Source organism: Pelophylax lessonae, assembly GCF_965119305.1.
Source record: "Pelophylax lessonae genome assembly, chromosome: 7".
Lineage (NCBI taxonomy): Eukaryota > Metazoa > Chordata > Amphibia > Anura > Ranidae > Pelophylax > Pelophylax lessonae.
Genome location: NC_138774.1, coordinates 248,281,493 through 248,307,923, shown reverse-complemented (window position 1 = coordinate 248,307,923; position 26,431 = coordinate 248,281,493). Strand labels below are relative to the sequence as shown.

At 47.5% G+C, this 26,431-nt stretch overlaps 1 protein-coding gene across 2 annotated transcripts in view; it reads right to left on the bottom strand.

Annotated features, from left to right (window-relative positions):
* Positions 1–26,431, bottom strand: part of SCAI (suppressor of cancer cell invasion) — a 630,428-nt gene that overhangs the window by 560,337 nt on the left and 43,660 nt on the right. For both annotated transcript variants that reach the window (XM_082262618.1, XM_082262619.1), the window contains exon 4: positions 2,896–2,991. In XM_082262618.1, coding sequence (XP_082118744.1) covers positions 2,896–2,991 — 96 coding nt within the window. The remainder of the gene's footprint in view (positions 1–2,895; positions 2,992–26,431) is intronic.

Sequence of the window (26,431 nt, the reverse complement as noted above, 5' to 3'; positions counted from 1 at the left end):
GCTCTCCCATCTTGTTGGCCAGGCTTCTGGCATTGGTATACAAACCTCGTAATTTTGACCGGTTACATATATCCTCATTTGATGTTTTTAGGCTGCTCTGGTGATTTTTCCCCATATCCACCCTGGGTTTAGGAGCCCATATAGAACTACAATATAGAACTTAAACTTTTTCTTTAAGGCAATCGCTTTACAGCATTCCAACAGGAGCTATTCGCTCCTCCCGTCCCTCCAGATGGTGACTCTGCGGTCTCCTCATCCGCGGCTGCCGCCGCTGTATCCCGCTCTCCTTCACTTCCTGTGTTGCCTGGTCACCGGATGCCGGTTCTGGTGCGCCTGCGCACTATATCGACGTGATCTACGGCGCCTCAGGAGAGCCTCAGCCAAAGCCGGAGGGACCTGTGGGACCTGAGGAAGGAGGCTCCGCCACCGAAACGCGTTGTCCGTAGCAACAGCAGAGGCAGTGCACCCGTGTCTTGAATCCCCCACCTCGCAGCTCCGTACAACTTGTGGCTCCGGCTTTGGCTGAGGCGCCGTAGATCACGTCGGTATAGTGCGCAGGCGCACCAGAACCGGCATCCGGTGACCAGGCAACACAGGAAGTGAAGGAGAGGGGGGATACAGCGGCGGCAGCCGTGGATGAGGAGACCGCAGAGTCACCATCTGGAGGGATGGGAGGAGCGAGTAGCTCCTGTTGGAATGCTGTAAAGCGATTGCCTTAAAGAAAAAAAGTGTGAGTGCAATCCCAATGTACTGTGTTATTGTCCTTTATTAAAGCTTTATTGCCCGAGGTTGCGTGCGCTTTTCTTTACAGATTTGAATTGTTTTGATCCGCCCCCCCCCCCCCCCCCCCAGTGGAGTGAGAGAGGAGCAGCAGCAACCAGGACATTTCAGCTAAAAAACATACAATCAAAGGAGGTGAATACATGGACAGCGCCATGGGCTGGTGAAGTACTCCTCTTTGTACTTTTTGTATATCAGCATGTGCAGGATCTGTCCTTTTTGATTACAATATAAAACTTGCAGCTTTGACAACTGTTGAGTTTGATAGAAAAGTATTTTAGATTGTTGATCTGCTTTATTGTGCCCTGATCAGCTAGGTATTTCCTAGCTGTATGCTGACATGGAGCAGTCAGGAAAACTGGAAAATTGTTTATCATAATTACTGCAGTTTTTCTTTCCAAACAAGCTACATGGCAAAGTTCCAACCTAGTTCTCGTAACTCTGAGTTGTGGTGGGGCTCACAATTTATGAGCCATGGCCCTAATTAGTGCAGGAGGTAGCCTGTGTGAAGCCATAGCGCTGATCAGGAAAGGAAAACTGCAGTAAGTATTAAGGACAATTTTCTATTTTTTTTTCTTCCACAATCTATTTTCTATTCACTTGCAATGGGTTTTTTAATTCAATAAAAATATGACTGGGGAGGTCGTGAGATGACGGTGACCAGAGCAGACGTTTGAGCCAAGAGCTCCATTGACCTATGCGCTTTTCACTCGGTTGTTCTTTGGGAATGCCCTCCATTTCTCCGCTGTGATGTACCCCCAGACTCCATGACACTGGCCCCTGGTAAAGCTGCAATCGGGTGCAAGTGCCCTCAGCTCCCAGCACAAAAGTCAGCCTGACACTCTTGCACACGGCACTGGCAACATAACCTCACAAACAGAGCCATGTGATTCGGCTGTGGAAGAGCAGCAGAACTCCTGCAGGCTATAACTGGCAAGTGACATTAACAACTAAATAGGACTATCTGCAAAACGATATTGGGCTGCTTCGTCATGATATGCACAAGTTCAGAGAGTGCATGGGTGAGGCTGAACATCGGATTGAGAGGCTGAGGACTCGGTCCAGGAGAAAATTACGGCAGTTTGAACTCTGCAACACAAGGTGAGGGCTATGGAGTCTAAGGCTGATGATGCATAGAACGGCAACTGCCAGAATAATCTGTGGATTGTTGTTCTGCCTGCAGATGGAGGCGCAGGACCCAGTGACCTTCACAGAGCAGCTCCTGAGATGGCTATTACCTCAAGCCCCATTCTCAGCCTTCTTTGCATTAGAGAGGGCATACCGCATGCCAGCCACCAGAAGCCCATCCGATTTCCTGCCTCGCACCTTTATTTCCAGACTGCTCAACTTTCAGGATTAGGACATGGTCCCCCAGAAATCTCGGAAGCTGGATTCTAAGACCTACTAAAATACCAGGACCATGATCTTTACAGATTACTCTGGGCAGAAGTTGTGCTGCACATTTGACCACATGAAACAACAGCTCTGCAACCAGAACATCAAGTACAGCATGTTATTTCTGGTTCGCCTTCGTATACAGGACAGCGAGTCAGTTTGATTCCTCACCAATCCTGAGAAAGCAGGCACGTGGCTGGAAACTTTACCTGGGGGCCGTTATTCTACCAATCTAAGGTATTGTTCTTAAAGCCCTCCAGGGTGTTATCTATCCCAGCAAGAGGAGTTACAGGTCCAAGGAGCAATTGGTTGTTACATCCCCCCCGAATGGTATTCCTTTCTATGTGGCCTTCCTCTTACCTGGAGCCCATGTGCCTGGCCATGAGAAAACGTGAACTATGGTTTGCAACAGCTCTAATCATTAGGCCTTGCCACATACCTGTTCACAAATGGGGGCAGCATGTATGTGCTCTAGTTAGGATTGCTGTATATTGATAAATATGGATCTTGACTTTGGCTGCTCTAAGTTATTGTTTATCCCTAATGAGCTTCGGGGGGAAGCCTCTATTATGCATCCACTAAGTATGTGCCCTCAGAGTGATCCCATGAGAGACTTGCAATCCCACACACTGCGCTACACCCAGTGGTGTGTGAAAATCAACTGCATCTATGTGGAAGTGCCCTAAAACTTGTTTTATCAAACAGGACACACATTTTCACCTGTGTTGCTGTTGAAACTTCCAGAGCTTTGTGTAAACATCAAAAGTCCTTCCAAAGTAGGACTGCCATTGCTTTTGTCCATATTGAGGCAAATCTCTGCAAAAAATATAGAACAGAATAAAAAAAATGATTTTGTTTAGAGAAACATCACTAAACCATTTATTTAAACACATTTTTTCCTGTATGATTGTAATGTATTTTTTGCATGTTGTTAACAGTAAAAGCATTCCTCGACATCAAAGAGGCCTGATACTGCAGCTGAATGCCTCGATTTTGGATGTAATGTCAGCAGCCCCAGCAGACTCACAGCTGCTATTTAAATTAAGTTTCTTTAAAATTCCTCCCTCTCTGACAGCTACAACAAAATGTATATAGGGAAGTGAAGCGAGGGGTGGGGCCAGCACAGAATGTAATTGGATACTCCCTGATTAGGAGAAGGAGAATGTGCTAGGTAAAACATCATACTGGAACACATATGCAAGTCAGGTGGAGCGAAAGGGCACTATAATATTACAGCAGGAACTGGCACATAATACATATAACGAACTAGTGCAATACCAAACAGTCTGCAATGATATACCCAAAAGGAGTTTGAAGTAAAAGACATAGATCTGTGAGCAGGGTAACCCAGCTCACCTAGGACGAAAACCTAGAAGGGAGGAGCCTCCAGAACACGGAAACCCCCCACCCCAGATGGTGGAGGGGGGGGGGGCCGGGAGCCAAAAAGAGGACGTGTCTCATGGTCAGAACCGCATGTTGAGGCATCCCAGCAAGGTAGCCACCTCGCAGGCTTGTGCCCCTGGGGACAGGGGCAGGTCGTTTGCGAGGCCAGGGCGCACACATAGCCTGCTAAATGCTCGATGGCGGGCTGGGATTCCTTAAGATCCTCTGTCCTGAAATGTCAGGACGACCAGTTCGATTCCCAGCTCCGCAAACGCTGTAGTCTTCCGGAGAACCGACTAAGCGCATAACAAATAAAAAGCTAGTAGTGCAAAGAAATCGCTTTTGCAGAAAATAAAAGTAGTAAAACAGAAGAAAGGCTGAGACATGTAGCCCCAGCACAGGGAAGCTCATCTTACTCCTAACTAGGCAGAAGACAAACTGAGTTGGAAATGCTGATAGCAGGGGGGTATTGGACCAGTGGGACAGCCCCCTACACGTGTGTCTATGTAAATTACTTTGTTTTTAACAAGTCTTATGCCTAGCTTGCTCCTGTGGATAAGAGGTCAATACCCATTGGTGAAGACTGTATGAGTGGGCGGCGACTGTCAGAGGACACAAGAGAAATAAAAAAAACTTACTACACTGTGAGGTGGGTCTGTGCCCTCTCTCTCACTCTTTTATACCTTTACAAGTCTCGGCCCCCAAACCTGTGCAGGAGTTGGCAGCCTAGTCTCAGTAAGGCGCTACTGTATTAATTCAACACTTCATCTATTTAAAAAATGTTAATATGATCACTATGGTACAATTTATAGCTCAATTCATATAGAAGTCCCACAAATATAAATTAAGTCCTCTTGAAAATCTCCAACCGCCGTGATTAAAGATGTGTAGTGCTTAAAATCTCCTTCACTTAGTGCTCCACCAAAAGTGTGTGAAGAATGCACATTCACCAACCATCAATATAAGGCAAGCCTTCAACAATTTAAGTGTCATGGACTTGCAATAGTGTTTTGCAGCTTACCTGTTCCTTCATGTCTGTATTAGAGGTCAGATTTCACTTCTGGTTCCTTTTTATCATCTCTCCTTCCTGTTCCTGCCCCACCCCAGGTCATCACAGGAAGTCTCTATCAACCAGTGCACGGCAGGTCCATCCTCACCACTAGAGGCTCTGGTGAACACCTGCTAGGTCTTAGACTCCGCTCCCTGGGGAATCTTGGGTTCGCGTTCATCCGCAGCAGTCTGCTATCGGGTTCACTACCTTGCGCTGCACCCCTGCCTCCAACAGGGTGCAGTTGTCACCTGGCCACAGGTGACCTGACATTAAGGTATTCCCAGTCACCAATCATTCAATCAAAATTTAGACTCAGACATTCCTTTTGTACAGTAGTAATATATAGGGTTCATCAGCCCAAAATCTCTCTCAGATTCAGTGTCAAAAAGGGACCCAAAAGAGCACAATCAATCGTAACCGTGCAGTACTTCTAATAAAAAAATAAATAAATAAAATGCATAAAAAACAGCAGATGTGTCTTTAAGCTTCTGAAGAACCGGGGTAAGTTCCTGGCGTCGCACTTTGTGTGTGGGGGCCAGTGGCCATCCATAGCAACTCTGATGGCGCCGGATGGTCCCTTTGCCCTGGGGTTCTGGAGGTCGGCTCAACTTCATCACTTTCTACATTCGATGCCTTCCCCTGAACTTTATAACCAGGATCTCACACCTTATGAGGACTACTGCTCGAGTGAGGGGTGTTTGCCCCGTCCGTTGTCGAAGACCTATAGCTTGCTTGTTGCGCCCGCCGAGGGCTTCGCCCCGTCGTGTTTTCGAAAATAGGAAGCAGACCTACATCTTACTTTAGCGCCTGCCCAGTGGTTGAACCTTTGTACGATAGCACTCAAGACTCCTACATGCATGAAACTTCAGGAGACTAACTATGAAGTCCTCACCAGGTGGTACTGAGTGCCCTCTCTTCTACACAGGTTCTACCCAGGGACTTTGGGGACGTGCTGGCGTTGCCGGGAGACGGAGGGCACCCAACTGCATATTTTTTGGTCGTGTCCTAGGATTGTTGGATTTTGGACTGTGGTTAAAGACCTTTTGGGGGACCTCACTGACCATACCATTCCGCACACCCCGGCCTTCTTCCTCCTACAGTTATCGGACATTTAGAGATCTAAATACAAAAAAAAAAAAAAAAAAAATTTAAAAAATGATCCTTCCTCGCGTATTGTGTGCAGCTAATGTATTGGAAAACACGTCAAGTACCTACTATTAAAGACTGGATGTGTAGACTGGAAGAGATTAACAAAATGGAGGACTTGACCCTCACGGCGCAACATCGACATGAGCGTTATGAGGTCCGGGGTTTCTGGAATGTATTTATCCTCTCGGACGGGGAAAACCCTGATGTGCTCCTAATGTTCTAGTCTGGTGGACATTTGACGGCGTCCATTCCCTTTGCGGGGCTCTGCCCTTTGTTACTTCCCTCTCCATCCCCTTTTTTTTTTCTCCTCCCGCTTCCCCTTCTCTGGCCCCGGTCTCCATCTCTCCATCCTTGCCCGGTCTGCTCTATATTTCTTCTCTTTCTAATCTCTTTTCGCCTCTGTCAAAACCCTGGACAGGGACAGTTGGACATTTCTGGTTACTCAAATGCCTTCTCATGTTTATTGCATTGATGTTGGTGTAGTTCCCTGGCCTTTTTTGGAGGTACAGGGGAACCTTCTATTTTTATTTACATGAGTGAGATTCTATGTGCTTAAGACTTTACTGCCATGGTGTGACTGCACTTTGTGATTTCTGTTTTTCGCTATGTATGCCCAATGTTTCTTGTTGGTTCCGCTGTTGCTGCCTTTCTAAATATAATATTTGGAAAAAAAAAAAACAGCAGATGTACACTTACATTTAGTGGTGCTAGCGTTAGCACCAACATATACAGTCTTGGTAGAACTGCAAGCCGCGCGCACCGAGCCAGCGTGCGTTCCAAAAACTGTAAATGATGCCCGAGATTCAGCCTGAAGTGACCTCAACGATGGCAGACGTGCAGCCTCGATGCATTTCGCAACTCATTTAAGGGTGATCAGGAAGCTTACCAACCATCCTCTTTCTGGAGCCCTAAATACCCCTTCCTTAATTACTATTAGCTGCAATGTTATTCAGTTCCATATTTGGTGCTATTCCCAACCGAACAAGTTAGATCTACTTATCCCAAAAATGGCTGGTAATGTTGGAGGCCAACTAATCCCACTTTTGCATGAATACACTTATTCCTAACACACATGAAAAACATGCTGACATCCAATCCATTATAGTACAAGTACCCTCACATCACAGAAAATCTTTGACCACTTTCCGACTGGGCCATAGCCGAATGACGGCCACAGCGTGGTTGGCTAGTTCTGGGAGGGCGTACAATGACGTGCTTCCTGCGCGCATCTGGGAATGTTCATGATCGTCGGGTCCTCCAGACCCGATGCATCACAGATCGGGGAAGAGGGTCAATGACAGCGGCCCTTGATCACCCTACCACCTGATCGCTGCGTCCAATGACAGGGCGATCATTTGTCAACAAATGGGCGCATATCTGGTTCAGTTCTCTCCTCACGCTGTACACTGATCAGTATAGCTTGTGAGGAGAGGAGGTTGACTGCAGCAGTGCTCACCCGTGCCTCAATTATGCCCATCTGTGCCACATCCATACCTCACCAGTGCCTCATCCGTGCCACATCCATGCTACATCCGTGCTCATTTATGCCACATCAGTATTCATCAGTGCTCATTCATCCAACATCCGTGCCTCATTTGTGACCATCCGTGCTACATTCATGCCACATCAGTGCTCATTCATGCCACATCTATGCCTAATATCTATGCCACATCAGTGCTTATTCATGCCACATCTATGCCTCATTTGTGCCCATCCGTGCCACACATCTATGCCTCATTTGTGCCCATCCATTCCACATACATGCTACGTCAGTGCTCATCCGACCCCATCAGTGCTCATCTATGCCACATCGGCACGACATCACATGACAAATTTTGTGAAAATATAAATCTTCATTTTGCAAAGAATTGTGGGAAAAAATTCCAACTTCAAAAAAAAACAAACAAAAAAAAAAACTCACTATGCCTTTAATTTGTACTTTCCTGGTTTGTTAGTGTCTCAAGAAATGAGGTCTTCGGTACTAGTGATTGACTGATATTGTTTTCTTGTTGCCTATACCGATATTTTGGCGATCGCATATCATATCGGCCGATATTTTTGTACATTTAAAATTTTGCAAAATAAAACACAAATTTAGACAAAAATCCGTTACTGAACATGTAAAACTATTAACATTTTTAACATTAAGGGCTCGTTCTTCACACCTTAACTACATGAGAACTGATAGGAAAAATTTAATTGGAGGGACATTTAGCTTCACATTATTCGGATTGTGCATTAATGCATAATAAACTGCTGCAGTAGTGCACTCACTCACTGCAATCATTTTAAATCACTACTGCAGTGCAGTCAGTGCAAAACTGCTAGAAAAAAAGCTAGGCAACAGCTAGACAGTGGATTTGAGTGGACACTACTCTTTTCAATATTCCCAGTTAAGTAGAACAATATCATACTGCAGAAAGCAGAACATTTCAGCATGTCCATGACCACCTGTTAAAAGGCTTCTGTTTTGTTCATATAATGCTGCCACAAGAGGAAGAGGGAGATATCTTCCAGCATGGGAAGCAAGTATTTTGTAGTGTGCCTCATTTCCTTTCCACCACTGAAGAGAATCACTTCTGTCAATTACTGGTTCCTTCAAATAGAGATGAAGTTCATCATCCAGGCTCATTATTGCAGATTCAGAATAAATTGAATCCTCTGCATGAGGCTCCAATAAAAACACAGAAAATGTCCTGATCAATTCGATCACGATGAAGAAGATTCTCTTCTGTTCGTTGATGTATTTTTCTGTTTTTGCAGCATGCTGCTCTTTCAGATTATACAAATGGTGTTCTGGACTTGTTTTTTTGGCAGGAACCTCCTGCACCTCCTGTTGAATATCTTCTGTCAGCCATTGTTTTGCCTCAGCCAATACATCATCAGAAGAGAAAACATGGTTCTTGTATCGAGGATTCAAAAGACTTGCAAGCACAACATTTTTAATCTCTTCATGCTTCTCAAATAATATATCAATCAAAGCTCTTTGGCTTGACAGACCATCATTTGAAAGTTAGAGGGTGTTGTGTGCCATGATGACACTGAGGCCTGACCTATAAGCAAGCCTCATTCCTTTCCACAGGTTTGCTCCACTGTCTCGAAGTAGCACAATTATCACTCGGTCCTTGTTGTTGATTCCCCAGTCTTCAAGCATGCCTAGAAACATTTCTCTACTGTACTCAGTGTGGGATCCTTGCATCACTTTTGTATTCAACACCAACTGATTTTTGTCCATCCGCTGTCAATGAAGTGGCATGTAAGAATCATGAGTGACTAACTCGGTTTGTCCTGACGACCAGCAGTCAGTCGTGAATGGGAGTGAGTTGCCAGAATTCTCTGGTTGCAGCATAGCCTTTACTTTCTCAACTACCTTTTGGTGAATCTTTCCCAGCATTTGGGTTCGATAATACTTCTCACTCTTCAGTGTGTAGCTTGGCTCAGTATGGACATGAACCACTTAAAGAGGAAGTAAACCCTCCTCTGTAACTTGTACCTATAGGTAAGCCTATGATAAGGCTTCCCTATAGATACTGTAAATATCTCCTAAACATGTACCGTTTAGGAGATATTTACCTTACATGCAGCCAGTGACGTCACTGGCGCATGCGCTCTGAAGGAACGGCCGCTCGTGCCGTGACCGTCGGCTCCCGTGCGCGGGAGTGACATCACCGCGGCTCCGGCCAATCAGATGGCCGGATGCCGCGATCCCGGAAGACGGGCGACTAGACATGTCGCCCGTCATACAGGTGAGCGGACGGCACGGCGGGGGCTCGTTCTAAGGTAAGTATTTCATAATGAGCTAGTATGCAATGCATACTAGCTCATTATGTGTTTTTCTTGCAGCTTGCAAAAAGAAAAAAACATTTTTTTTGGGTTTACAACCTCTTTAAATCCTGAGTAAGACACCATTGTAAATTGCTGGTTATCAGTGACAATCATCTCTATGATTACTCTATCCAGTAGTTGGGATCTTCCATTTGAATCTAGACAGTGACACCGTTTTTTTTTCAGAAACATCTGTTTTTGTTGCCTGGGATAGTGGAGGTGGTATTTCAAAATCACATTGATATACATTTTGTTTTTTCTGTGCTGCATGATATAATTCAATATGATGAACTCTTAGATGGGCCCAAAGATTTGACGCATTTTTGTTTTTTGCAGTTACTGATCCCATGCTTATATTGTTTGTGCATGTGCTGCACACTGCTGCTTTTCCTGGAGAAGGTTGAGACGAGAAATAGTCCCAGACTACACTTTTACTTTTTCTCTCCTCATCCATCTCCATTGCAATTTGAAAGGCACAAAAAAAGTAAAAAAAAAAAAAAATGGCTTGCTGGCACCCTGTTGTAGGTCGGTCGGTGGCTGACGCCTGGCAGTGTGGGTGGCTTGCTGGCACCCTGTTGTGGGTTGTGGCCAATGCCTGGCACTGTGGGTGGCTTGCTGGCACCCTGTTGTGGGTTGGTGGATGATGCTTGGCAGTGTGGGTAGCTTGCTTGCTGGCACCCGGTTGTGGGGTGGCTGGCTGCTGTCACCCTGTTGTGGATTGGTGGGTGATGCCTGGCAGTGTGGGGTGGCTTGTGCTGGCACCCTGGTGTGGGGTGGCTGGCTGCTGTCACCATGATGGTCGGTGGCTGATGCCTGGCAGTGTGGGTGGCTTGCTGAGTTGCTGGCAACCTTGTGGGTCAGTAGCTGACACCTGGCAGTTTGGGTGGCTGGCTGACACCCTGTTGTGGGTCGGTGGCTGATGCCTGGCAGTGTGGCTGGCTTGAGGGTCACCCTGTTGCAGGTGGCTGGCTTGCTGGTACACTGTGGTGGGTGGGTGGCTGGCTTGCCGGTAAACTGTGGTGGGTTGGTGGGTGGTAGGGTGGCTGGCTTGCTGGTACACTGTGGTGGGTGGGTGGCTGGCTTGCTGGAACACTGTGGTGGGTGGGTGGCTGGCTTGCTGAAACACTGGTGGGTGGGTGGCTGGCTTGCTGAAACACTGTGGTGGGTGGGTGGCTGGCTTGCTGGAACACTGTGGTGGGTGGGTGGGAGGCTGGCTTGCTGGAACACTGTGGTGGGTGGGTGGGAGGCTGGCTTGCTGGAACACTGTGGTGGGTGGCTTGGTGTCCCCCTGTTGTGGGTGGCTGGCTTGCTGGAACACTGTGGTGGGTGGCTGGCTTGGTGTCACCCTGTTGTGGGTGGCTGGCTGGAACACTATAAAGGGTGGCTGGCTTGGGGTCACCCTGTTGTGGGTGGCTTAATGGAACACTGTGGTGGGTGGGTGGGTGGTCTGTCTGGCTTGCTGAAACACTGTGGTGGGTGGGTGGCTGGCTTGCTGAAACACTGTGGTTTGGCTGGCTTGGTGTCACCCTGTTGTGTAGGTGGCTGGCTTGGTGTCACCCTGTTGTGTAGGTGGCTGGCTTGGTGTCACCCTGTTGTGTAGGTGGCTGGCTTGGTGTCACCCTGTTGTGTAGGTGGCTGGCTTGGTGTCACCCTGTTGTGTAGGTGGCTGGCTTGGGGTCACTCACCCTGGCCTTTTGTGGGTGGCTGGCTTGCTGGAACACTGTGGTGGGTGGGTGGCTGGCTTGGTGTCACCCTGTTGTGGGTGGCTGGCTGGAACACTGTAAAGGGTGGCTTTCTTGGGGTCACCCTTTTGTGGGTGGCTGGCTGGCTGGAACACTGTGGTTGGCTGGCTTGGGGTCACCCTGTTGTGTAGGTGGCTGGCTTGGGGTCGCCCTGTTGTGTAGGTGGCTGGCTTGGGGTCGCCCTGTTGTGTAGGTGGCTGGCTTGGGGTCGCCCTGTTGTGTAGGTGGCTGGCTTGGGGTCGCCCTGTTGTGTAGGTGGCTGGCTTGGGGTCACTCACCCTGGCCTGTTGTGGGTGGCTGGCTTGCTGAAACACTGTGTGGTGGCAGGTGGGTGGCTTGGTGTTACCTGGGTGGCTGGTTTGCTCGCTGGCACCCTGTTGTGGGGTGGGGTGGCTGGATGCTGGCCTGGCACCCTGTTGTGGGGTGGGTGGCTGGATGCTGGCCTGGCACCTTGTTCTGTTGTGGGTCAGATTGCTGGCATCTGGCACCCTGTGGTGGGTGGCTGAGGCCAGGGCCTGTGGGTGGATGGCTGGCACCGTGAGCACCATGACCGGACTGCAGCTGGCTGCACAAGGCTGTCTGAGGCATGAGAGGTGGTCTTAGAAGGCAGAGGACGTTTGCAGCGCGCGTTGAAATTACATCACGTATGGGCCACGCAGGCGTGGGAGGTGGTCTTAGAAGGCAGAACGTGTGCAGCGCAACATACACGACATCACGAAAATATTGGCAATATCGGTAACTTCAGAGGCTTCTCGGCCTTTTGGCTAAGATAAAGTGTAGTATCTGTTCTTATCAGTTGGTATGGGCCTTAGCTAGTACCAGTATGACCGAAACCCGGAACGCTCTTAGTTGGTGAGGTATGGGGAGTAGGTCATCTGGGAAAGCATGTGGGGCCCGCTGCCTTCTGATTCGAATGGGTTGAACTGTCCTAACCAGTTTGAAGGGGGCAGGAAAGCCGGTCTGACTGGGTGGCCGGTGGAACTGCTCCTGGATGTAATGGGCTGAGGAACTGGATGGCGAGGGGAGGGCTTTCTCTCCTGGGTTTTGATCTGGCCTTGCAAAGGACCTGTCCCCAGTGGTAGGCAAGCTCTCTCTAAGCTGTCCAGGTTCCAATGTCTGCTGGTGGGGATAGGCTACACTCGGTGTGGCCGGGGGCTGAGATAGAAAAAGCCCGTAGTGTAAGTGCCCCTGGGGTGGCAGCCCAGGGGTGCCTTAATTTCTCACTGATGAGGGGCAGCTCGCTGTGAGTTTTTTCGGCACCTTGGTCAATGAACACCTTTTTCACACCTGCCTCTTGGGACAGGCCTTTTGGCTTGCACCAGAGGAATTTTTTTTTATTCCGGCTGGAAGGCCTGCCTCGGTTCCTCACATGGCACCATTGCACTTTCCCCACTTCCCCTTCCCCACTTTTTTGTCTGTTTGTCCTTTTCTTTGGAGTCCGTCACCTGCACTGTCACCTTTGTTTTCTTTATTTTGCACGACTGGAGGGTGTGGGTCCTCGGGTCCAGCCTTGAGTCTTGGGAGGGGGTGGATATGGCCTTCTGGCTTAGTCCGCCCTCTCTCATGGGGTCTCCCTTCGGGGGAGCTCCACTTAGTACTTGGGGTGGGCTGTTTCGGCAGTCCCCCTGAAGAACGGGGTCAGTTTGGTCTCAGCCGACTGACCACAAGTACCTTAAATCCCTGTCAGGAGACTTGCGCCCCGGGGGATCGAGGTTTCGGGTCCTACCTCTTCGGAGGGAAGACCATATGTTTGTCGCACACCCTGTGCTTTTTTGTGTTCTCACTTTGTGTGTGTGCACTTTTTTATGCACCGGGTGGAGTCCTTTGAGTGTGTTTCACACGCTACGGGCTTTAAAAAAAAAAAAGTCCTGTCCTAACTGAAGTAGGGCGGGGCTAAGTCTCTGCACAAGGGTCAGAGTGGGCTCCTTCAATAATACAAGGAAGGGACTTGAGGATTGAAACCCCGCTAGAGAAGGAGGAGGAGTAGGTGGCATGGAAGACTCTCTGTACCTAAGGTTTCTTCAGAGCTAAGATTTTGCTACCCATGAGATATGTCTCCTGTAATAATGGGATATATGGGGGGCATCATTTTGACTTTGAAGAGCTCGCCTGAACGTGAAGTAGAGGCCCTGGACATTCCAGTTAATGGTCTCAATTGTCAGTTAAGCCCTAGAGAGCTGTGGGACAATAATTGAAGGGGGACCAATTCCAACAGACTATAGAGGCAATATCCTGATGTATGCAAAGTGCCAGCGCTTAGGAAGATAATATACAATAAACTAAGCTGCTGCTGATAAAAAAGGGGATACCTTTCTAAAATTAATGGAATATGTATCAGCGCTGCTCAATAAATGTGTGCTAAAAAATTGGATTTTTGTAAGATCTTACCGTAAAATCCTTTTCTCTTAAGCTCATTGACAGACGTAGTCTTCTTGATTCACAAGAACTGGGTTATGTTGTCTCCGCAGGAGCAGGACTAGGCAGAAAGAAAAAACGTTCTGGCTCCACCTTAGGGGCAGTCCCTGAGGGTATATCCTCCCTCTCTCTGCTACAAGGCATCAGTTCTGTCACAAAGCAGCAACAGAGAATTTAACCCAACCCAACTCAATAATAGAGGGGCGGGTACTACGTCTGTCAATGAGCTTAAGAGAAAAGGATTTTACGGTAAGATCTTACAAAAATCCGATTTTCTCTGTCGCGCATTGACAGACGTAGTCTTCTTGATTCACAAGAACTGGGACATCCAGAAGCAGTGCCACAAATGAGGGGTGGGATTGACCGAAATCAAAATCCAATCTAGAAGGCCCAACCGGTGCCAAACTAGAAGTTTTAAAGGCTCATTATAAACAAAGAATGAGACTCAAATGAAAATTTCCAACGGAAAAAAACCCTCGAGGCAGACCACTGGTCTCCTCAAATGGCGGCCTGCAAAACCTTGCGGCCAAACACGGCATCAGATGATGCCATTACATCAACTTTATAATGTTTTGTAAAGGTATGCACCGACGACCAGGTAGCCGCCTTGCACACCTGGACCACTGACGCCTGATGGCGAAAGGCCCATGACGCACTAAGTGCCCGAGTGGAGTGCGCCTTAACAGGGAACGGGGGCTCCCGACCCTTAATAGAATAAGCCTGTACCACCGTCTGTCTGATCCATTTGGAAATGGTCGCGGCAGATGCAGGCAACCCCTTTTTGGGTCCATCCGGGATCACAAACAGTGAATCCGTCTTGCGAAACGAGTCTGTCGTTTTCAAGTATACCCTGATCGCCCGGACCACATCCAAGGAGTGTAAAGCAAACTCCCGAGGATGACTGGGCTTAGGACACAGGGAAGGTAATACAATTTCTTCATTCAGATGAAATTCTGAAACCACTTTTGGTAGGAAGGATGGATTCGGACGAAGAACCACCTTATCTCTATGAACCACCAGATATGGGGAACGACAAGATAAAGCGGCCAGTTCTGACACCCTGCGTGCAGAAGTGATAGCCACCAAGAAGGCCACCTTCTGGGACAACGTAGGTAGAGGAATCTCCCTAATATCTTCAAAGGGAGGTTTCTGAAGAACCGACAATACTAAATTAAGATCCCAGGGTGGTAACGGCGCGCGCACTGGCGGAGCCAGATGTCGCACCCCCTGGATGAAATTCCGCACCAAGGAATGAGTAGCCAAAGGCTTCTGAAAGAAGATGGCTAATGCTGAGACCTGACCCTTGATAGTGCTCAAGGCCAGTTTCTGCTCAACCCCTTGTTGCAGAAAAGCTAATATTCGGCTAACCGAATAAGACCGTGGACGGAACCCCAGAGGTTCACACCATGCAATGTAGGACTTCCATGTACGATGATAAATCTTTCTGGAAGTCGCTTTCCTTGCTTTAACTAGAGTAGGAATAACTGAAGCGGACAATCCCTTGTCCGTCAGCACCTGGGTCTCAATAGCCAGGCCGTTAAAGCCAGCGATCGTAAAGCAGGATGGAAGATCGGTCCCTGAGACAGTAGGTCCTCCCTGAGAGGAAGTCTCCACGGGATGTCCGCCACCAGTCTGACCACGTCGGCGTACCAAGCTCGCGAGGCCAGTCGGGAGCTACCAGGATTACAGGAATTCCTTCCTCCTCTATCCTGCGAAGAAGTCTTGGCAGTAACCCGAGAGGAGGGAAGGCATACATTAGCTGGTATTGCCCCCACGGGGCGATCAGTGCGTCTGCGGTCTCTGCTAGAGGATCGCGGGAGCGAGCCACGAATCTCTGTACTTTCCTGTTGAATCGTGATGCCAACAGATCCACATCCGGGGTGCCCCACCGTAGGCACAACTGGTGGAAAACTTCTGGATGGAGGGACCATTGCCCCTGATCCAGAGTCTGACGGCTGAGATAATCTGCCTGCCAATTCTCCACCCCCGGAATGAACACCGCAGAGATAGCTGGAACAAATCGTTCCGCCCAGCGAAGAATGCAAGCCACTTCTTTGGCCGCTCGGACACTCTTGGTGCCCCCCTGGTGATTGACATAAGCCACGGCCGTGGCGTTGTCCGACTGGATCCGAACTGGGCTGCCCTGGAGCTGCTCGGTCCAGTGAATCAGACAAAGTTTGATCGCTCTCAGTTCCAATACATTTATCGGCAACCTGGATTCTTCCAGGGACCAAAGTCCCTGGACAGATAACTGACCGAGAATTCCTCCCCATCCGGATAGACTGGCATCCGTGGTCACTATCGTCCAATATATTGGCAGAAATGACTTTCCCTGGCTGAGCATCGGAGACAGAAGCCACCAGACCAGAGACTCTCTGGTCTGTTTGCTCAATCGGATTCGATTGTCCAGGGATTCCGGATTCCGATTCCATCTGAGAAGAATCTCTTGTTGAAGAATTCGGGTATGGGACTGGGCAAATGGGACTGCTTCAAAGGAAGCCACCATCAACCCCAGAACCCTCATGCAAGTTCGAAGAGAAGACCAGCTGTTGGATAGTAACAACTGGACTGCTGATTGAATCTTCCGGAGTTTCCCTACCGGAAGGAAAACTCTTGTCCTGACTGTGTCTAGAACTAGACCCAGATATTCGAGCCTCTGGGTGGGAACCAGAAATTACTTTTGCTGGTTCACCAGCCACCCGAATTCCTGTAAAGAAATTATAGTAATTTCTATGTTTTGTAGCAGGGTCTGAGGAGACTCTGCATGAAGCAGGAGATTGTCTAGGTAACCTAGAATCGATATGCCTCTTTGGCGCAGTAGTGCCAACATTGGGGCCAACACCTTCGTGAAGACCCGCGGAGCAGTGGCGAGACCGAAAGGTAACGCCACAAACTGATAGTGGTTCTCTTCTACGGAAAAGCGTAGAAACCGCTGATGTCCTGCGAAAATGGGAATGTGAAGATAGGCGTCCTTGATGTCTATAGACGCTAGGACATCCCCTGGATGCAGGAAGGCTGCTACTGTGCGAATGGATTCCATCTTGAATTTCCTTATGTTGAGAAAGGAATTGAGTGCCCTTAAGTCCAGAATTGGACGCACTTTGCCCTCTTTCCTGGGTATTGTAAATAGGTTTGAATAAAACCCTTGAAAACGTTCTGTCCAAGGAACGTGGACTACCACTCCTTGTTGTAGTAAATCCGTGACTGCTCTCCGCAGATCTTCTAAACGATCCGGGGATAGTCGGATATTGGAAGGGAAGAATCGCGCCGGTGGGAGAGATCGAAACTCGATCTTGTACCCTGACCTTATGACTTCGCAAACCCACTTGTCCGGGATTCTGGAAAGCCATGGATCCGGGAACCGGCGAAGACGTCCCCCCACCCCAGTTATGGGTGGGGGCGCACCTTCAGGCTTTGGACGATTTATCTTCAGGTCTGGAGGGGGCGGGCTTTTGCTTGCCCGACCAACGTCCCCTGAAGCCTCCTGAAGGAGCTTTGGAGGACTTAATTTTTTCACCCGCGGGACGAAAAAACTTTTTGTGAGCAGAGAAAGAAGGCCCTCGTCTTTGACGAGTTCCTTTACCCTTAACATTTTGCGGTAAAAAGGTGCTCTTTCCACCCGTGAGATCCTTAATGATCTCATCTAAGTTGGCTCCAAATAGACGGTCTCCTAAAAAGGGGATATTAGCGAATGCTTTTTTGGAACCTTGGTCGGCTAACCAACCTTTTAGCCACAGTGTACGCCTGAGAACCACTGCTGAAACTGATGCTCGCGCCAATAATGGAGTGGCGTCTAACGCCGCATCACACACAAACTGTAACCCCTGTATCATTTGTTCCAACAAATCTGATACCGCCTGAGGGACCTCTTCTAAGTCCCGGCGTAACCACTTGGTCCATTCAGTTACAGTCTGCGAAACCAGACCAATAGCAATTATTGGTCTGAAAGCTGATCCAATCAAGGAAAACATGGTGCGAGACATAGCTTCTATCTTGCGATCCACTGGATCTTTAAAAGACGGAGCGTCTTCTAAAGGAATAACCGTGGCTTTATTCAATCTAGCAATTGGTGAATCCACCACAGGTGGTTCTGTCCATTTCTTAATGAGGGTTTCCTCAAACGGATAACGCCTGTTAATGCGTTTAGAAATAGCAGAGGTGCGTTTTGGCAGACTCCATTCTTCTTTGATTGGATTGCCAAAACATTTGGGCAATGGAAAAACCTTTGCCACTTTCATGCGTTTTTTAGTCCCAAAAGGGATTTCAGTTTCAGCTATTTCCGACGGAATACCCTGTAATCTTAAGGTTTCCTGAACAGATACAATGAGTGCGTTTACCAACGCTTCCTCTCGGGCTATGGCTGATGCCGAAACATCCTCCTCACTGTCTGAAGAGACAGTACCCGAGACACCAATCCCAGATGAAGTACCTGCAACTGCAGAAATAGGCTCAGAGTCTGAATCCGAAGTTTCAGATAATAAGGGGTTAGGCGGGGGTCGCTTTCTTGCGCCCTGTCCCTGACAAGCCACTTCCACCCGGGACACAAAAGTTTCCATAATAGCTGACAATGATTCAACCGTCAGTGGGGTGCTGGAGGATCCTGCAGACACCTCGAGGGGATCCGGTGGAGATACATGAGTGGCAGGGTCCATGTTAATTCAGGACACCTCTGCCAGAAAAAACAAAAAACTTTTTTTTTTTTTTTTTATTAAAATCAAAAAAAAAAAAAATACCTCTTTTTTTTTTTTTTATGTGTCTCCCCCTAGCGCAATAGCGCCCCTCAGAGTACCTGCTTCTCGATCCCCACAGAGAGAGAGAGGGACCCCCAAGGCTCACCACCCGATGCAGAGAAGTTTCCAACCAACTGCAGTCAGCGTCTGTCTTTTACAGACTGGAAAGAGCTGTGTTCGTTTTCCCGGGTAGAAGGACGTGGCTCCGCCCCCTGTGTACGCCTTCCGGCGTTCCCAGCTCTCCACGAGGTAGCTTGGCTCATCAAACATGGCCGCCCCCATACAGGAGACAATAGACTCCAAAAACATGGCGGCCGGCGTGACCTGAGGACATACATGCACCTGGTCTACGGCAAAATGGCGGCGGACCGCCAAAATCGTTTTTCCCAGCACATCCACCTGCATCTCTGCTAAGTGGCGGTTTATCGATCTGCAGGAGGTACACTACAATTAAGGTAGGATTATACCTCCTATGTCTGCTGTAATACTACAGTCTGCTGGGTAGAGTGTTAGCTCTCAAACCAAGTCCACTTCCCACCAAACACATACTATATTTACAAGGGGGACTTTTAGTGTCAGATATATACTGACCATGTATGGAGGGGCCCATAATTCATACTGCCTCATAACGAGGAAAAAAAAGGGAACGTTTACTCACCATACCGAACCGACAGGCACCCTCTCTTCACAATACCCTCTCCACCGGGGTGGGGGGTTGTGGACCACTCCGGACGCCTCGACTCTCTGGTTCCTGGCGTCCAAGCGAGACTTTTAACTCGCAAGGTCAGTCCCTCCAATGGGACTCCGTCGCGGCCGACCCAGCGCGGAGATCTGGTCTGCACGCGCTCGTAGGCAGAAACCGGGGTGACCACTGGATCTCAACATCCAGCCCGTCGCCCGGCCCCGCATACTTACTTGAATGTGTCGCGGCCGACCAAGCGCAATGCAATGGTCTGCGCGCGCTCGTAGGCCGGCTGGGGTGACCACTAGTGTCGCCCAGTCCGGCGTTTTTGCTTGAAGATCTCACAGGAAAAAAACACTGGAGAAAACTACCTAAAAAATATTTTTTCTAAAGAAAAAATCTTGCCAGGACCAAAAAGATCCCAGCAAGGAACTTAGGTCCTTACTCCTGACTAGACAGAAAAAAACTGATGCCTTGTAGAAGAGAGAGGGAGGATATACCCTCAGGGACTGCCCCTAAGGTGGAGCCAGAACGTTTTTTCTTTCTGCCTAGTCCTGCTCCTGCGGAGACAACATAACCCAGATCTTGTGAATCAAGAAGACTACGTCTGTCAATGAGCGACAGAGAAATAGTGTTACAATTATTAAGGGTCTCAAAAATAAAATACTATACCTTGCTGTCCTCCTTTAATGGAGATCCCAATGCCCACAATACAAGCTGACCACATAAAGGAGACCCATAATACAAGGGGACTGGCCATGTCAGATGGCCATAAATAGTTCCTCACCACTCACTAGTTACAGCGCACTGGTGGTTGTGACTTGACACCTCCAAACCCTCTACCATGCTAGAGGCATCCATAAAAGCACTTCAATATAGTGCAGAGCTCCAATGCCTTTAGTAGCCAATTTTCAAAAATACAACTAGACCTAACATGCTCTGACCTTGAGTCATTACTTAGAACTGATCATTTGGGAAAAACCAACATCAACTCTGTATAACCACTTGCAGATGGCGACACATCCTCTCAGACAAAAATGGTCCGGAGACATTGTGGATAATGATGACTAGGAGGATGCTTGGAACTATCACAAATCACATGTTTAACCGGACAATCCCTCCAATCTTCTGAAGATCTGACCACTCCACAGGGGACTTTTTTGCATGCGTTCTGGACCTGCCCTGCCATAAAAAACTGGGGAGAAGTTGTCACAATGAATAAAACCACTGCATGCACTTCCTTTTCTCCAGCTCCAAGAATTTCTCTTTTAGGTCTGGTAGAAGAGGTGGCCCCCCACTACGGCAGAGAGGACTCCTCTAGGACTATTATATTCAAGGAAGGAAATCACTCTATTGGAAAAAATCGTTGGAAAACTGGTAAATGCTAATCTGCCTCTGTACAAGGATACTTCTACTAAAATTTTTTTAAAGGGATTTGAAAACACTACTCTAACCCAGAGGCATAGCTGGCCAAAGTGCCTTATATAACTTATGTGTCGTCTATCCTTCTACTTAAGTGCGAGCCATGCACATGTGAACACACCTTTTACAATTATAAAATCTGTTTGTCTTATGCTGTTTTGCTATTGTATACTTAATTTGTATAGTCTAGTCGTGGCTGCACCACTACCCTTTTTCTTCACACATTTGTTATAGATTGACCGGTGTTCCCCCTGCATGGGCTATGCAGCCCAATTGGCTAGTTTTTCTGTCCGTTATGTTTGTGTAGATTCTTTTAAAAAAAATAAAAATAGCACTATACACACATTCACAAGAAAATCTACCTATAAAATGACTATCACTCACACTATCCATTGCCAAAATCATTTATCACACTTACTGATTTTTCATAGAAATATATATTAAAAACTATTCTTTTTACCCCATCTCCCTAAAAAGAGCATGGTCAAGATTATTATCAGCCTAGCCACATGAATAACCAACAGAAAATTATGCAATTGAAGAAACACCTCACCTCTCTACTCTGGACTAATGAGAAGAGGTCAGTGCTCTCAACACACCGGTCAGTGATCGCAGCCATTGGCTGCAAGCTCAGATGTCGATTGGCTGCTGGTTTTCCAACATGCTCATTCGACAGAAGCTGGTCGCGAGATCAGCCGGTTTCTCCCGTAATGGCCAATTTTCGGCCTGTGTGTGCGGGGCTTGCCATACCCCTTGACATTTTCCACATTTTGTCATGTTAAAAATACATTTACGTTTTTGGTTGTATGCGATAGACCAACAAAAAGTGGCACATAGATAGAGATACCCCTGCGCTATCTTGAAAATAATCTTAATCAAATGACAGCTGCAACTACTGATCAGCCTTTCTAAAGCTGAAAACAATATCAAAGTGAACAGGGTGTGGAGCTGCCCTTGCCAAACAATGATGAGTAATAAGACTCCAAAAGATTTGGTGAACATGTGAAATGTTAAACAAGATGTGTATAATAGGTTAAATCAAGGAAAGTTGAACAAAGTGTGTATAGTCTAAAGATGGATGTGACAGTAATATGCGATTATGAAAAAAATCATAGTGGTGAATCAAAAACAAAATACAAGCAAAATAATCCACTATCCGTATAATCAAGTTGAGATGATAAAAAAGGATGCTGAAAAGTGTAATAAAGTGAAAAAACAATGTGACAATCTAAAAGTGAAAGAGATGACCAATAAACAATCATGAAGTGAAATGAATCAAAGTCCTTTGATCCTGGATCAAATAAGTGAATCAAATGTGGTGAATCCTGGAGTGGTGACAAACAATTATGGATAAAGATGAGAAGGTGAATTTGGTAAGACCCAGCACCAAACCAATAAACTAAAGAGGGGGTAACTCCTCTGGGTGCTCTACACCCTTACCTTACTGCTGTAAGGTAAGACCATGGGTAAAGTCCACTGATGGTATTGTGGTGTTCACTCATTGAGATGAAGAGGGATCCTTTAGATGACTTGGCTTCTTTAAATATACTTATGCAATATTGTTTTAAACTTGGGCAGGCTGCATTGACAATGGCATCTACCTCCAGTTTAGTGGTGTCACCCCTGATGAGAGAGATTTTCTCTGTCAGGTCTTTGTTCTTCGGGAACTTTACTTCTTCAGAAGGTTTGGCTTTTACCTTTTTTTGCTGTGTCTTTCCATGTTGGGATATCCTTCAGTTTGATCAAATCTTTTACGCCATAGTGCTCCCGTCTCTGCTTCTTGTTGAGACCTTTTAGGAAATTCTTGGCCTCATTCCAGCTGATGGAATGGGAAGTCCTGGCACATAATTGTGAAGTGGAAGGAAAATTATATTCAAAAGTTTTTACAAATTAATATCTGAAAAGTGTGGCCTGCATTTGTATTCCGCCCCAAGTCAATACTTTGTAGAACCACCTTTCGCTGCAATTACAGCTGCGAGTCTATTTGGGTATGTCTACCAGCTTATCCAGATGCTGTGTCTCAACCGTCTTAGATTCTCCCTCCTGATTTGCTGAGAAACAGTGTCAGTGCCATTGGCTGCCGCTGCTGTCAGAGACAGCTAGCCAACCCGGGAAGAGAGGGGGTTGGGGCCAGGCTGAGGCTCCATGTCTGAATGGACACAGGGAGCTGTGACTCAGCTTGGGTTGCCCCACAGTAGGCTGCTTGCTGTGGGGGCACTTAACAGGAGGGGGGGGGGGGGCAGGAGAGCTGAAGAGGGACCCAAGAAGAGGAGGATCTGGGCTGATCTGTGCAAAACCACTGCAACAGAGCAGGTTAAGTGTAGCACTGCCCCCTAGAATACTGCTGAGAATTACACTTTCTGGATTCCCCAGTCCCCCAAGATAATCAGTCCAGGGGATGTTGTTCTTGTGTTTTTTTCTGAAAACTTGGATAGAAGAAGGGATGAGTGGGATACTCCCAACTATTAACTATTCACAGTCTGAGGGACAGCTTACTGTAGAATGTGGCAAGGCCGCTGCTTCACTTTGCCACCAAGTGAAGATACTTTAAATGCGCTTGTGTAAATATTCTCTTCAGGGTTCTGAAACTGGCCTGTGTGCTGACACCCGTCCACTGACCCTAGCTTCTGGAATGGTCCCCTTCCTGGCAGACCCCTGGGCAAGTTCCTCTGTACTCTGTTTTTCCAGAGTCACCATTGCCTTCAAACTAGGGATAGACCTATATGTTTTTTTCATTTTTTTCAGGGCCGATACCGATATTTTAGTCACAACGTATCGGTATCGGACGATATTTTGTACATTTAAAGTTTTGAAAAATAAAAGAATTTTTGACACAAGTCTGGTACTGAACATGTTAATTTTTGTTTAATGCTTAATGGTTGGCTGGCACCCTGTGGTGGGTGGCTGGCTGGTACAGGGCCTGTGGCAGGCTTGCTGTCTGGCACCCTGTGGTGGGTGGGTGGGTGGCTGGCACCCTTTGGTGGGTGGCTGGGACAGGGGCTGTGGCTGGGACAGGGCCTGTGGGTGGCTGGCTGGTACAGGGCCTGTGGGTGGCTGGCTGGTACAGGGCCTGTGGTTGGCTGGCTGGCACAGGGCCTGTGGTTGGCTGGCTGGCACAGGGCCTGTGGGTGGCTGGCTGGCACAGGGCCTGTGGGTGGCTGGCTGGCACAGGGCCTGTGGGTGGCTGGCTGGCACAGGGCCTGTGGGTGGCTGGCTGGCTCGCTGGTACAGTGCGCCTGTGGATGGCTGGTACAGGGCCTGTGGATGTGGGTGGCTGGCATCAGGCTGCTGTGGGTGGGTGTGTTGCTGAGATACACTCCCGCGAAACTAGTCCCAACTCCAGGCGAGGCTGTCCAAGGCGAGGGAGGCGGCCTAAGAAGGCAGAATGATGTCACAAAAATATCAGCAATAATTGGCCTGTTCTGGGGCCGATACCAATATATATCAGAAAAAAATACATATAGGCCACCTATATAGTGGCCTTGCCGATCATCAGTATATCTCTACTCTAAACTCAACTTGTCAGCATCCACTGGACCTATGGGTTCAGCCACACTTTTTGGTTCACCAGGCCGACTGTGCCTGTGACCACCTTCCACAACTTTAGAAGAGGAGACAGCTGCACCCTCCCTCTGGGACCTGGCTTCCTGCCCAAAGACCCCTTGCAACATTGTGCCTTTGGCTTTTATAACCTATCCCAGGATGCACCACTGTCTGTGCCAACCCACTGGGACAGCTACAAAGGCCTATATGCCACTGGCTGGGTCTCCCCCACTGTCATACAAGCCTCCCGATTGGACACAGTGGGGACACTTCCTCAGACCAGATGAATCACACATGGACACCAGCAACAGGCATAACTAATAAATCAGGCTCCCCTGATAAGTAGACAGAGCAAACTATATTTCACCTGCCTAGCACCTATCTAGGAGGGTGCTACTTAAGTATAAACAGGTTTGTTATTTTTATAGGAAAAAATAAATGAAACTTTACAAATCGCTTTAATCTCAGTATATATATAGCTGTTCTGTGAAGACATCAGGGATTTGTGAGAGAACCTTAGTGAACAAACAGCATCATGAAAACCAAGGGACACACCAGACAGCTTTGGGATAAAGTTGTGGAGACGTTTGAAGCAGGGTTAGGTTAAAAAAAAAAAAAAAAAATCTAAGCTTTGAACCATGGAGCACTGTTCAATCCATCCTTTAAAAATGTAAACAGGTATGGCACAACTGAAAACCTCCAATGACACGGACCTCCACCTAAACTAACAGGCTGGGCAAGGAGAGCTTTAATCAGAGAAGCAGCCAAGAGGCCCATGGTAACTGGAGATGCTGCAGAGATTCACAGCTCAAGAGGGAAAATCTGTCCACAGGACAACTATTAGTTGTACACTCCACAAATCTGCCCATTATGGAAGAGTGGCAAGAAGAAAGCCATGGTTGAAAAACAGCCATTAGAAGTTTAATTTGCAGTTTGCGAGAAGCCATGTGGGGGACAATGCAAACATGTGGAAGAAGGTGCTCTGGTCAGATGAGACCAAAATTAAACTTTTTGGCCTAAAAGCAAAATGCTATGTGTGGCAGAAAACTAACACTACACATCACCCTGAACTCACCATCCCCACCGTGAAACATGGTGGTGGCAGCATCATGTTGTGGGAATGCTTTTCTTCAGCAAGGACAGGGCAGCTGGTCAGAGTTGATGGGAAGATGGATGGGGCCAAATACAGGGCAATCTTCTAAGAAAACCTGTTAAGAGTCTACACAAGATTGAGACTGGGTGGAGATTCACCTTCCAGCAGGACAATGACCCTAAACATACAGCCAACGCTACAATGGAATGGTTTAGAATTCCGGGGTGTCAACACGGTGGCCCTCCAGCTGTTGTGGAACTACAAGTCCCATAATGCCTTTGCCTGTGGGAGTCATGCTTGTAACCGTCAGATTTGCAATGCCTCATGGGACTTGTGGTTCCGCAACAGCTGGAGGGCCGCCAGGTGATCAAAGCATATTCAGGTGTTAGAATGGCCCAGTCAAAGTCCAGACTTAAATCCAATTGAGAATCTGTAGCAATACTTGAAAATTGTTGTTCTCAGACGCTCTACATCCAATCTGACAGAGCTTGAGCCATTTTGCAAAGAAGAATGGGCAAACATTTCATGCTCGAGATGTGCAAAGCTGGTAGAGACATACCTAAAAAGACTTGCAGCTGTAATTGCAACGAAAGGTAGTTCTACAAAGTATTAACTCAGAGGGGCTGAATACAGATGCACGGCACACTTTTCAGATATTTGTAAAAAACTTTGCAAACCATCTATCATTTTTCTTCCACTTAACACTTATGTCCCACTTTGTGTTGGTCTATCACATAAAATCCCAATAAAATACATTTACGTTTTTGGTTGTAATCAAGGCGTATGAATACCTTTTCAAGGCACTGCAAGTGGGGTTCTGTACATGATTTTTAACTCTATACATCAATAAAAGCTTCACATCTTTATGATCCTGTCAAGTGCCAACTATTTTGGATGAGTGACAGAATTATGCAATACCAACTAACTCATGGGGGGGGGGGATTTACCAACACTGGAGCATGCAAAATCTGGTGCAGCTCTGCATAGAAACCAAACCGCTTCCAGGTTTTGTTGCCAAAGCTTAACTGAAAAGCGGATATTTGAACCCTATTGGCTACCATGCACAGCTGCACCAAATTCTGAGGGCTCCGGTTTTAGTGCCTCTCCCCCCCATAGCGTACTTTATGCATGAAATATTCTAGCTTGCCGATTTTACTAGCCAAACATCTGGAATTTGTGAACACTTTAATCCATGATATATTGCACTTAGCTTTGTAATAT